This window comes from Mercenaria mercenaria, chromosome 17, assembly GCF_021730395.1.
Source record: "Mercenaria mercenaria strain notata chromosome 17, MADL_Memer_1, whole genome shotgun sequence".
In the NCBI taxonomy this organism is placed as follows: Eukaryota; Metazoa; Mollusca; class Bivalvia; order Venerida; family Veneridae; genus Mercenaria; species Mercenaria mercenaria.
In genome coordinates this window covers 10,336,696-10,349,978 of record NC_069377.1, presented here as the reverse complement: position 1 = coordinate 10,349,978, position 13,283 = coordinate 10,336,696, and the positions used below count along the sequence as shown (strand labels likewise).

The 13,283-nt window shown below is 33.0% G+C and overlaps 1 protein-coding gene across 7 annotated transcripts in view; it reads left to right on the top strand.

Moving 5' to 3' along the window:
* The window catches only part of LOC123537036 (transcription factor Sox-5-like), a 164,471-nt gene that overhangs the window by 54,562 nt on the left and 96,626 nt on the right, over positions 1–13,283 (top strand). The window contains exon 1 of one of the 7 annotated variants that reach the window (XM_053528990.1): positions 8,920–9,340. The exons of 4 other annotated variants lie outside the window; for them this stretch is intronic. Coding sequence is in view for 1 of the 3 variants with exons in the window: in XM_053528987.1 (XP_053384962.1) it covers positions 10,315–10,322 (8 nt within the window). In the remaining 2 variants the exon portion in view is untranslated. Of the gene's footprint in view, positions 1–8,919; positions 9,341–10,183; positions 10,323–13,165; positions 13,188–13,283 lie in introns of those variants that run through there. 2 more of the 7 variants (XM_053528987.1, XM_053528992.1) reach the window with 2 other exon arrangements.

Below are 13,283 nucleotides of genomic sequence, written 5' to 3'. Positions count from 1 at the left end.
TTAGGTATCAACCCCATTGACATTGTCTAGTGTCATATCTAGAAGTGAAATGTTTTATCTGCCAACCAAAGTAGTCCAGGGATCTTAAGACATTGTTACACTGATATGCTGCGTTTTGAAGCCTTTTTTATGTCATCAGGTTTTTTTTTATTTGACAATTCACGATTAAATTTATTTAAAGTATAATGCTCATTTTATCTTAAATGATTGGAATTGAATTACAATGTTTTACACAAACTGTTGTTTGGTGTTGTCTGCTTTTGCATAAAAAATATTTTTTTTTTTTTCAGAGATTCTATTTAAAGAATTAATTACGCATTTAGCAGATTCTGCACTAGGTCACATACGCCTTTATTTGACACTTGTATTGTCTGGTTTGCGCACTTGTAAATGTAGTGATACTTATAATGGTGTAACAAGGTCAGGGAGTCTTACGTTGTGACATCTGACGGTACTATTGACACGTTCCTGTACTTGACAATGGTATTGGAAAAATGCGGGTGTGAATTCGAGTAATTTCCTTAGTAGAAAATGATTCTATTAATTCAAACAGTAGGATGAACTTAGCGTTCTTAATGAGTTAATCGGTTAGGGATAACTCATTTCATTACACCAGACAATAAAGATACATTGATCATTTGTGAAAAATACACGATTTTGCTGTAATCTGCATTGAATAAAGCATTTTTCTGTCATGAGTCAAAAAATGAAAATACATTTGGTACTGTATTAAGAGAATTATATTGCTTTACTTTTTGAAAACACCCAAACTTCCTTCAAATGTTAACAATTTTAAAATCAGTTCTAACATTTTCATTCTTAATCTTTAATTTTATTTTCTTTTTAACTTGAAAAGAAAAAATTATATGTGCCAGTATGATATGATTTCATCAAGTTCGATAAAAAGGTCAGAAGATCACACAGTCACGTGTCAACTGTTTAAAAATCAGAATAATTTATATTTTACGAAAAAATCACTTAATTTAGTCACTTTCTACATTTGTTGTAGTTTCATTTGTTAAAATTCCCTTGACGGTTGTTTGTATCGGTCGCAATCAGTTCGCGCATTTCTGCCTATTTTGTCTCGAATAATACTGAACTTCACTTGTTTAATCGAACAACGCCAAACAATATTGTCAACGAATTCAATTTCCAGATAACAATGCCCTGTGCATTGAGACAGGGCTAAATAACAAAAAACTTTTTAATCCCCGGCGATTTCTCTATTGTGATCAGCCACATTGATATTTTCATAATCAAAAAAAACAATATTTCCAATCTAGGGAAAAATACGAGCAGGGATATTCCATTTTCTTCCATTGAATATAAGAATGTAATAAAATAGTGAGGCTTTATTCTACAGTCTTCAAACAAAATATTGGACGCACTTCACCTCGGCTGTTGAGAAAAAGGTCAGAATCATTATTCCGAGAACAATACGGGGATTTGCTTTTTACAATGCGCTAATAAAGTCATCAGCGTCTATTGTGTGTAAAATCATTACATTTCTATTAGCGACACATGCTGCTTTTAATAATAGACCCAAAAGTAATAGCTTTTGGTACGTTTCCGATTGGTTAGAGTTTCGATTTCAAAAAACGGCATTGTGGGATGAATGACATTATACATTGTGCGATTTAATCCATTTAGACTGAAAAATTGTGAGGACTGTATTAAAATTTACCTCTCACTGTCAAAAGCCCAAACAAATGAATCACTTTCTAATATGGTATTTTGATACGTAATCCTGTTCGCACTTCCTACGCTCAATAGTTTTATAAAAAGAAAAAAAGGCCACCCAAAATGACAAACACTTTGTATATAATATTATTTGTATATCATTAAGATTGAAATTTTACCTTCCGATATTATCAATATCCGATGTGTTATTTTTTATTTTAGATTTAACGACTAGGATAAAATTACTATTGATGTGACTGCTGCTTTCATGCTTTTTTCTTGTGACCTTTGTTGATTCCTATTAACTTTGTTATGTAACTTTGACACAAAAGTGATTTTTAGACAGATGAACTATGAGAAGAACCTGTCTCTTCCCTGTTACACTTGGCTGTGTGGAGAGTGTCTTGTTTCTTCCTTACAGCAGATAGCTGTGCATTTCCCCTACTGCAGTTAGCTGTGTAGACAACTACTTGCATTCCCCCTACAACTGTTAGCTGTGTGGCTAGTTTCTTGCAATCCCCCTACCACAATTAGCTGTGTGGAGAGTTTCTTGAAATTCCCCTACCACAGTTATCTGTGTGGAGAGTTTCTTGCATTTCTCCTACTATTGTTATCTGTGTGGAAAGCGTCTTGCATTTCCCCTACAACAGTTAGCCTCTTACATTTCCCCAACCACATTTAGCTTTGTTGAGAGCTTCTTGCATTTCCCCAGCCACAGTTACTTGCATTTCCCCTGCAGATTCTTTTACCAAAGTTGCTTGCATTTCACCAGCCACAGTTGTTTGCATTTCCCCTGTGGATTCTTTTGCCACAGTTGCTTGCATTTCCCCTGCCACAGTTGCTTGCATTTTCCCTGCCAAAGTTGCTGGCATTTCCCCTGCCACAGTTAGCAGTGTGAAGACTTTCTTGCATTTCTTCTTCCAGTTAGCTGTGTGAAGAGCTTCTCATACTTTCGTTTATACCCAAGGATGTGTGGAGAGCTTCTTCACAAGTTATGGTATACAATGATAAACTGCTAGAACAAATATTGCATTTGGGTTGTGCATAGGGAAGTAGTCACCAATTATCATGATATTTAATAAGTAAATTTTGTATAGTCAATATATCAGTAAGTGAATCATGATGAAACTAAAAAGTCTTTTTATTTAGATACTGGCGCTTTGTATTTGGTAATATGAGAATGTTTAAGAATATTTAAAGATGGTTCAGCCATACCTGTAATTTACATATAATATTAATAACTTTTCTGCCATAAACTATTTTTTGAATGTGACTCATATTTGAACAAAAGGGCGATACAGAGAAGATACAGAATGTGTTAACAGATATAAGGTGTCTTTATTCCGATATAAGAAGGAAGAAAATAGATGGATGAAAATAAATAAGTGTTAGGAACGGGGGATAAAGAATGATCCCAGGATCAAAGGTTACATGTCGAACAGCTCGTGTTCACAAGCCTCTGACATCTATTTGCTATTGTCATTTTTGGATGCTTTATCAAAGTCTGCGTTAATATTTGCATTTCTCTAATTGTTCTTCTCCGCAAATATTGTTGGACTGTCCATTGACAGGCCGAATTGATTGATTTACGATACAATAAGTTGTTTTTCTCGGCTGACAAAAGACAAGGAGAAGTCTGCCTGGCGATGCTTGCTTGACACCAATCCTACAAGATCAGACATTGATATGTCAGTTTGGAGTCAGCTCTTGGCAAATTGCTGCTGATTTAACTATTTTGGAGATTGTCTTCGATACATTTAAGATCAGTAGAAATGTTTCACAATGACGTCTTACTCGGGGAATAAATGGTGACAGTGTTTCCTTGTTTAATTTGATAACATATTAGCCCTGCCCATGTTTTTTTGCCAAAACGAAAACCACAAGAAAAAAAACCCAAAGTTTTGTTTTATGTTAAGGGGTATTACAATAATATTTGACTCTCCAAAAAATAAATTCATCAACTGTTATAGCTGACATCTTATTAAAAACATTCTGATAGCAATTTTTTTTCACTGAAGTACTGCGCGGAGAAGCACAACTTGACTTTTATCGCAGTTTTTCTTCAGCTTTTTTCTATGTAATTGTTCTAAAGACTTCCTTCTTGGATTCTATGTGAAAAACAGAATGTAGGTATAGTTATAATTAATGTCAAACACTTCAAGCACAGAGCTCCTTGTGCACTTGGGGCATAATTGCTCGTGCATTTGAAGATTGTCATTGAAACATTATAACAATTGAATTGTTGAGTTAATAAGTTGAATAGAGCTCATTATTTTGAGTATTAAGGAAACAGCTTATCATGATATATCCGTTTAGGTGTGAAGTGCTCTGCGATATTCTGAGTCTGGGAGCCCCAGAACGTGTGAAAATACTTAAGCATCGGAGCCCTTTGGTTGTGCTTGATTTTTCTTGAATGAAATACCAAAGCCACAGAAAACAACAAATCAGAAGTACTTGAAGATAATTGTTTATTTCGTAATGAATAATTCTTTCTCAAGGACATTTGGGTAAAAAAACACGATGATAATAATATTTTTGTAAATATGAAGGCGTAGGAGTACAGGGCAATCTCTTTAAGTTTGTTTTACAAAGACTGTTCCTGCAAGAACTGGTCAGCTTTTGAAAAATATTATGCCTTTTGTAGGGGGGTATTTTTTTAGAAGTGCTGTATACTAAAAACAATGACAGTTGTATAATGCATGGCATGTATGATATAGTTGATAGTAATAGTGCACAAGTCAGTAACGTTATTCCAGAAAATACCACTAGTCTTTTTTGTTCACCTGAGAATTGGGGGGGGGGTATGCAATTAAATCAGCCTATTAAAAGTATAACCATTATATATACACAAGTCTACCTTGCCTCAGTAGTTAAAGAGCATTTAGCCACAGAGTAATTGTCTGACCTTCATTTTTGTGAGCTTGAATCTCAATGTTTCCTTTAACACGGGTGGTAAACGCGCAATCCAATTCCCAGTGGGAATACGCTAAAAATGGGTTGCGCGACTTCCGGTGCTGGTGTTGCGCATCAATATATACAAAATCGAGGTAGGTGGGTTTTTGCTTTTTTTAAAATGACACATTTACGAGTGCTTTCGAAAAAAAAAGCAAAATGCTATTCGACACAAAAATGAATAAACATCATATGTGTGAAATACCAACTTATTAATTTAAGACTCAGCTCTGTTATCGAGAAAACTCTGCTGGCTCGAACTGTCAAAAAAGTATGGAATCATGAAAAATGCAAATTTTCTAACTCTTGTGCCTTCTTTCTGGAAATGTGACACTTGTAATGATCAAGCACGTGTAAAACAGTCATGAATATTACATACACTTGAATGAAATGTTGCTTTTGGGGGAAAGATTGGCAAAAAATAATCGGGAATGGGGTTGCGCCCCGGGAATGGAGTTGCGTGTATACATTATATACATTATGATGTATACGAGCAACTCCATTCCCGGTGCGCAACCCCATTCCCGATTATTTTTTTTTCAATTATGTCCCCGTAAGCAGGATTTGAAGCAAATAATTTTGATATTTGTTACTTCATATCAGTTGAGTTATCATATAAAGCATCAGATGTCCTCAGATTAGGCATATGAGGTCAGAAACTTTCATTTTTGTTGATTTCATACTTTTTTCACGCTTCGTGTCGCCTGAGTTTTTGTGATAATAGAGCCGAATCATAAATCACAAACCAGATATTTTACACATATGATGTATTATCATAGTTGTGTCAAATAGCATTTTGCTTTTTTCAAGAAAATTTATTCTTGTCTCATACTAAGCAAAATCATAACTTCACATACCTCAATTTCGTCCTTTTTTATGCGCAACACCAGCACCGGACGTTGCGCAACCCATTTTAAGCGTATTCCCGGCAGGAATTGGATTGTGCGTTTACCACCCGTGTTTAAGTGTAATTTTCACATTTTTCATTTTTAGCAATTTTAGGTAATTTTGTCATATTACATGAATTGTGCTGTTTGAATTCAGTACTCCTTGTAGTATATTTTATTGAAACAAAATAATAGTACAAATAATGTTTTAAATCAATATAATATTAAAATGATAAATCTATAATAAATATTGTAACTCTAGTTTTATTCTTGAAAAACTTGAAATCATCATCCACACAGGTATCAAACCCATATCACCCAACTCAAACATCAAGAGGGTCTCTCTGCCCACCAAGTTAGCTAAAAGCCCTTTAGAATAAAACTGCCTTTTTGCTTATGTTATTAAAATTGCATTGAAATTTGAACACTAGCTGTAAACATTGTTGTTAGAATGAAAGAATGTGTTTTATTAGGTTTTAAGTCATTATGACACTATTTAGTTGATAACTTTAATGGTGGAAGGAAGACTACCTGGCCCCTCTAGGTATTATTTCAGCTGCATGGGGCCGGTGTTCTGCACCCTAAGAGGATGGCCTCCACACATCATGACCTGAGTGAGACTCGAGCCCAGCGATGCAATAGGGAAGTGATTTAAAGTAAGCGACCACAAAACCCCTTGAATGGAAGTACAGAAGCTTAGTAGTTATTTTAGTCTGAAATTGCGAAAAACAATAGAGCAAATTAAGGGGAGGCTTTGTTATCAAGTTATGGTAAAAATTAGAATAATAGAGCATCACTATTGTTAGTGATAACGTCAAAGTGGGATCACGTTCAGCTCAAAATATGGCAGGGAAATCGAGAAAATTCTTAGAAAAACTGGCAGCATTGTCTAGTGGTGATTGGAAAAGATTTTTTTATCAAAATTGGATAATTGCACGACTAATTGTATGCTAATTGAACTGTCTGTTTCGGAGATTTACCAGTCATTTTGATGTCGTGTGACTGATTTGTACGAAAGTTTTGTTAGTTAGACATGCAGAAAAAAATGGAACTGAGTGGGATTTGTTTTGAGTTTAGTTAAAGGAACAATCAGAATTAGCTAAGCTGTGTAATGGAGCTTGCAGGACATAGCAAGTTATTTCCCTTGTTACATATAAATACTACTGCCAGTAATTTGAATTTAAATAAGTTGTCTTGATATAGATATATAAATATTTAAACAGAAGCTCATTTAATTATTTAGGTGATCTTTTTTATTAATTTAGATTTAGTTATTCTAGTAATTGTGATGTTATTGTTTTGGTCAAATAAATGTATGGCAAAAACTGAATCCCAATTTGAATTGTTTTCAAAAGAAGATAAGATTGTACTTCTTTGTAAAGAGATTTTATATTCCATCTGCATTTTATTTACATAAAATACAATGTATTTTACGACACATATGAGCAGTATAATTGTTATACGAGAGAACGATTTCGTAATTGAAAATTCCCGAACAAAACCCTGTCAGTCTCGAGTGATTAACAGCGTGACTTTTAAATTAACCTGTGCATTATTTAGATGATAAAAATCTTTATATTCATAGATTGTCATATCATTCTTTAAATTATACATTCAACGAGGTATTGTTAACGCTGCAGTAAGGTATAATTGTTACGACAAGTGGGAAATAAGACGCTACCATATTGTCCTCGGCTGGAATACAGAGACCGTCTTGTACGGCAAACAATAATCATTGTGTCGCAGTTTCTGGTGTATGATTTCAATTATAACTTTGGCAATCCTTTTGTTGTGAGAAGGTGGTGCCGATTCAATTGTCAAAACGTTTTCTTTATGTTATCACAAACAAATTTTAATGAAATATAGCCCTGTATTGTCCTGATTGCATAATATGATGATGCGAATTCTGATGTGAAATTTCGCAAAATTTGTAAAGAATGAATTTATATGATAATTTTGCAAAAATAATTTTTTTTTTTTAAAGATTTCAATCTGGACTCGACATCTGTAATATCAATCCTTCACTAAAATGATTCCATCAAAACGCATAAAGATTCTCTGTTCCAAAATGTTTTTTGTAATTTATAAAGTTGAAAATAATGCTATATTGTAATTTCTTTATTTGATAAGTATGACATAAAATACAGTGTCAATAATTGTTTAATTTCTTTTTCACAAAACAAGTATTTTTAATGAAGAAGTCATATGAAACCTAAGTGGGCAGACACACACTAAAATGACGAGCCCTTGAACATATCGGTTTCTCAATTCCTGAGACTGTCCTTGTTTAAATAATACATAATGTATGGCGTTTGTGATCTTTTGTCAGTTTTAAAGTTTGATCTTATTTTTCAATTGTTTGCTATAATATATTGTTTTCATGACAGCATTATTCTGAGGTGTGTCCAGGGGTGCTGATGGGAACATTTTTTCAACAACAAAAAAATGTAGATACATTAGTATAACGGATAAAGAAATTTTCACAAGTTGTCCATTTTGATACTTTTACAAATATTCTTGAGAATACTGTGTGATATATAAATAAAATATGTCTGCATCCATGATTTTCTTTAAACCTTTGTATTGACGCACATGCCAGTTTCAGTCTTTCTAGTTTTGTCTGAGTAACCCCCAGGTCCTACATGGCATGAGAAAACACCAGGGAAAAGGCTCAGGCTGTCCACCTGTGCTTTGTGACAATGAAATGTAATCAGATCTTTAAGAACCCTCGGAAAGCATAGAATGTAACCAAACAAAATTATGTGCAACACACCTAACAATGGTTCATAGATTCATTCAGCTGCAAATAAACTGTGTGTAAATGTTTGAAACAATGTTAGTATAAAACTAAGAGAAAGAACAGTACTTTTTAAGCCAGGACTTTTTGACCTTTCTGCCTAAGAAAGCACCTGCCATTCCTGTGTAAAACTTAGTCTTACTTTTTAACATTTTATGGTAGATAAAAAGTACAGCACCCCTTCCAGAGAGCGAAATCCTTCAAGAGGGAACTTTAAACGTTTACCTGATTATCTCTCTGTCTGATCAAGTAGTTGGTATTGTCCACAGGAAGCAACGTCCTTACGATATTGTTTAACTGTCTACTTATGTATTTTAGAGATTTAAATAGACGCTTAATTCAAAATGTAAATTTGTTTAAGTTGGATGACAATAGTGTTAAGTGCAGGCTTGTGAACTTTAATTTTTCACTCTTTATTTGGAAATAATTTGTTTGATATCATTATCGCAAGGCCAACCCAACCGCTAGCTGTAATCGAATATCAGCACAGACAATCAAAATGGGCCGCGGTTCTTGAGTCCCTGAATTAAATGTCGCAACAACAATCTATTATCGTCAACGTATACAACACAATTGTCAAAGCTTGTATTTACTCACTCGAGTTTCTTGTTTCATATCGTCGAGCCCTATCTCTACGCTGATGACAAGAAATTAATGCTTCCTTAAATATTCGACAGTCACTTGACCAAGTTAAAAAAAGGAAAAATTATTGTACTCGAAAATATAATCGTAGAACAGCGTGTCATTTCTGCTAAGTTTGATTAACTGCTTCAGGAGCATAATTTATGCTTTATTGAACAAATGTTATATAATTATTAATACTGCAGCACCGGGATGGACTTGTGTTAATTATACATTTGTTATTAATGCAGATGAGATTTCTTTGATATTTGAAAGACATTCTAGAAAAAAAATTGAAGTGACTTTAACCCATTTAGATAAAAAGGATTTTTTTGTTTGGTTTTAACTCGATTTCATCTGATTGCTATGGAAACCATTTCATCATTAATTATGGAAGTTAAAGGTATGTTGAATTATTTCAATTTTTTTATTTTAGTTGTTCTTTTGTTGTTTAGTTTCAGTGTTTGTTGTAAGTAATAGTGTCAGACTCATTGGTAGAGCTAAAAATAGTACATGCATCTTTACGGGTAAAAGTGGGTGTGGCTTAGAAGAGACAATTATCTTAATTTATTTATTTTATTGAAAAATTCTTAAGTTTGTTTATGGTACAGAAATGTTTAAATTAAACCACAAATCTCTTTAATAAAGCGTGAATAAATTGCCATTTAATTGTACTCATAAAATAACGAAACTGAATACGACTAAATATAAATATTTTGTCAGCACTGTTTTGACGTCTTAATTTTAATAAATTTTATGGACTGTGATATAGCTGGCGAGTATCTAACAATTTTGTTTTACTATTATTCACTGGCGATAACATTATTTTTCGAGATATTGAAATTCTTTGAAGTTTGGTGTTGTATTACCGCAAGTCTGCAGTCGCTAATTTACATATATCTAAAGTAGATTTGATTCTAATCAACACAATTTTGGACAAAATGAATTTATTCGTCAAAAAATTAAGAAAAGAGCTTCTTTTTTAGGGGAAGAAAATAAAATTATTGTCAGGGAGCCAGTTTTCTTCAATTCTCTCCATGTTTGATGTGAGTTATGAACTACCCAGTTTTATTGCTGTAAAATTTTTATAGAGTGTCTTTTTACAGAGGTTTGAATAAAGAAATAGGTGGATGAATAGCATCAGTGCGATTTTATGCCCATTTATATTGGCTTAATTTACTAACTGCAGGGATCAGCTATTAAACGCCAATAACTTGCAGTTTCAAAAAGGGATTTCAGTATGATATTAATATTGTCTATCAATTGTGGTTTTCTTGATTGCTTTAAGAAATATGTACTATTTGGTAGAGAACATGCTTATAAACAGAAAAAAACATTGGAAGCAGTTCGTTTTGAATAATTAGATGATGGAATTTTATGTTTGTGTAAGTATTTTTTTTTCTTATTATCATCAGTTTAATATTTTTTTAAAAAAATGTGATTAATAGTTGACAAGTTATAATGTTTATAAAGCATATGAACTTTGAGTATGAGATGTGTGGGTTAATGTTGCCAGATACAGTGTATTTTTAGTCCCAAAAAGTTGAGAGTTGCCCCTTTTTAAGACAATTGAAAGATGCCTTTCACAGATATATTTTTGCAGATTTTATAAGAATATGAAATTTTATACTTAAAACAAAAAAAAAAGGTAATTCATTTTTATTTTATTTTTTTTAAGAAAGGTGGGTGGGGGTGGGGGAGAGAGGTGGAGTGGCTTAAGGTTTGGCAAAAAACAATTGTCATGAAGTTAGACATCTTTCTAAAATACTTGAATATTTGAGTTATTGAATTAATAGGAGTTGTCCCCCTTTGCCTGTACGGATATCCATCATTAAAAAAATTCTTCAAATAAATCACAGAGATAAAATCAAAATGAACACTTGACTTTTTCCCTAGTAAAATCCTCTAAATGTTTTCACAATTTATCATCAGAAACAACAAAATTATTATTATAGTCGATAAAAACACTGCAGGGGCTTTCGAATATAAAAAGATGGACACAAAATTATAAGAGAAGGCCGCCTTTTTAATCAACGATTTACTGATAATAGGAAACTTGAATAAGATCATATAAAAATCCTTCTCTTTTGAATCATATATGAATATCAGACCGGCAAGATTTCTAAGTGAAAACAGTTGCTTCGAATTTGATCGATCTAAGATATGTGACAATATAATATATGTTTATTGCTGGCTGTTATACTCCCTATATTTTCTTTTTGAAGAGTGATTAGCTGATTATTTTTCTGTCGAAATTAGTCGAGGTATTAGGGTACGTTTCATAAGCGTCCGATTGATGTTAAATAATTCTGTATTAATGAGAGCTAACGTTGCACAAGATCATTTGCACTGGAAGCAGGTGCCGGAGTCATTATCGCTCGTAAAGTTCCGAAATAAAGTTTATAATGAATATTATACCCACGGGCTATTGTGTTGTTTCAGCTATAGACTTATTAATATATAAGCACAAAAAAAAGAAAGAAAAAAGTTACCTTTTGTTACTATTTTTTACCGGCATAATGATAATGCACCTGACTGTATTATTCAAAGGTATTGTGCAGTTAGATTGTTAGAATTAGAAAACCATCTTTACAATGTAATAAAAATGCTTTTTGTATGAAGCAAGGAAAACAATACAGATTAATATACCAAGAGTTTAGGTCGGTCTACAAGACTTTTACAGTGAAAAATAGACTAATAAGTGGTGGTTCAGGCACTTATTTCATTTTAAAAAGCCGAAGATGGCACTAAAGGTTACTAAGACTAACTTGAAAAACAAAATTTTGAAAATTCAGACTTTAAAAAAAGCATATGATACAAAAGTATAAAAAAAACCCAAGCTTTGAGAATCAGTGGAACATTTTCATAATCTAAAACATAAAATGAGCCGTGCCATGAGAAAACCAACATAGTGGCTTTGCGACCAGCATGGATCCAGACCAGCCTGCGCATCCGCGCAGTCTGGTCAGGATCCATGCTGTTCGCTTTTAAAGCCTATTAGGATTGGAGAAACTGTTAGTGAACAGCATGGATCCTGACCAGACTGCGCAGATGCGCAGGCTGGTCTGGATCCATGCTGGTCGCAAAGCCACTATGTTGGTTTTCCCATGGCACGGCTCAAATGAAGTTGATAGTGGGGCCACTCGCCCATCCAAGTCGTTGGGTCTTCTAGTTAAGTGTAACATTTCTCCATATGCTGATATTTTAAGAATATTAAAGCTATAGTCTTTTCTGTTTTATATAAATCATAAATTTCTTATTGTATTTGGTGTTCTATTATTAGTTATTGAGATGAAGTATGCAATCATAGGTCAACAAAATTGTTATGACAACGGGGGAAAGGGGCCAAAGTCATGATAATAATGCTGCTTAGTGATAATGTGCCGATATTTTTACGACACACACACACACACATTCTCGGAGAACATTCCTTAGGCGATGTCACAGTTATTCTGTCAGGGGGACAGACAGACCAGGAAGCAGCATCTAAATTTTAATACAACAAAATAGGAGCAATTTATGAAAGAAAAAAAATGTTCACAAATTTAGAAGTATCATGTAAATAATTATAAAAAAATTAAATAATTATTTTTGGAATTCATGCGGAAATTGTTGGAATTCTTGCGGAATGAATTCCAAAAAATGAATACATTTCTTAAATGAATAAAACAGTTAACATAAAATCATGTACATTGTGAATGAACATGATTATGTCAACATCCTTGTTACGCGCTAATCACTTATTTATCATGTAACAATGTAGTTAGATTGTAAGATAGTAATTTTATCTAAAATAATGACTGATAATTTTATCCGACATGTGTAATTTTTCATGTAAACTTATTGTTCATGATAAATATTCACGTCAACGTTTCTTATAGTATCATTAGAAATTGAATTACAAAATTATCCCAATTATGTATTTTTTCAACTGAAATCTTATATACAATATGGTTGCTGGGCTTTTTTGAAAAAAAAATAAATATTTTTTTTGGAAGCCTCTTGTAATTTAAAAACTAATGTGACAGTAAGCCAGCAAATGGACTACAAAACCGAAAGTACAGTTGTGAGAAAAGGTGATAAAGGAACTAGAACAAAACACTTGAATGAAATTATCACTAGAAACAGTGATTTTATCTATTGTTAGATCAACACTTTTATCAGTTTTAGTAGAATGGTAACTAAAATCAAACTTGATAAATGTGGTTGTTGTTGTAGGAGGATCGACAATGGAATCAGATATGATGATGGTAAGACTTTCTGACTGTCTTGTTGATTGAAATGTTTGATGTTGTCATGGACATTCATTTTTAAGCATGTTCAAATGTCTTTTTCTACTTAAATAT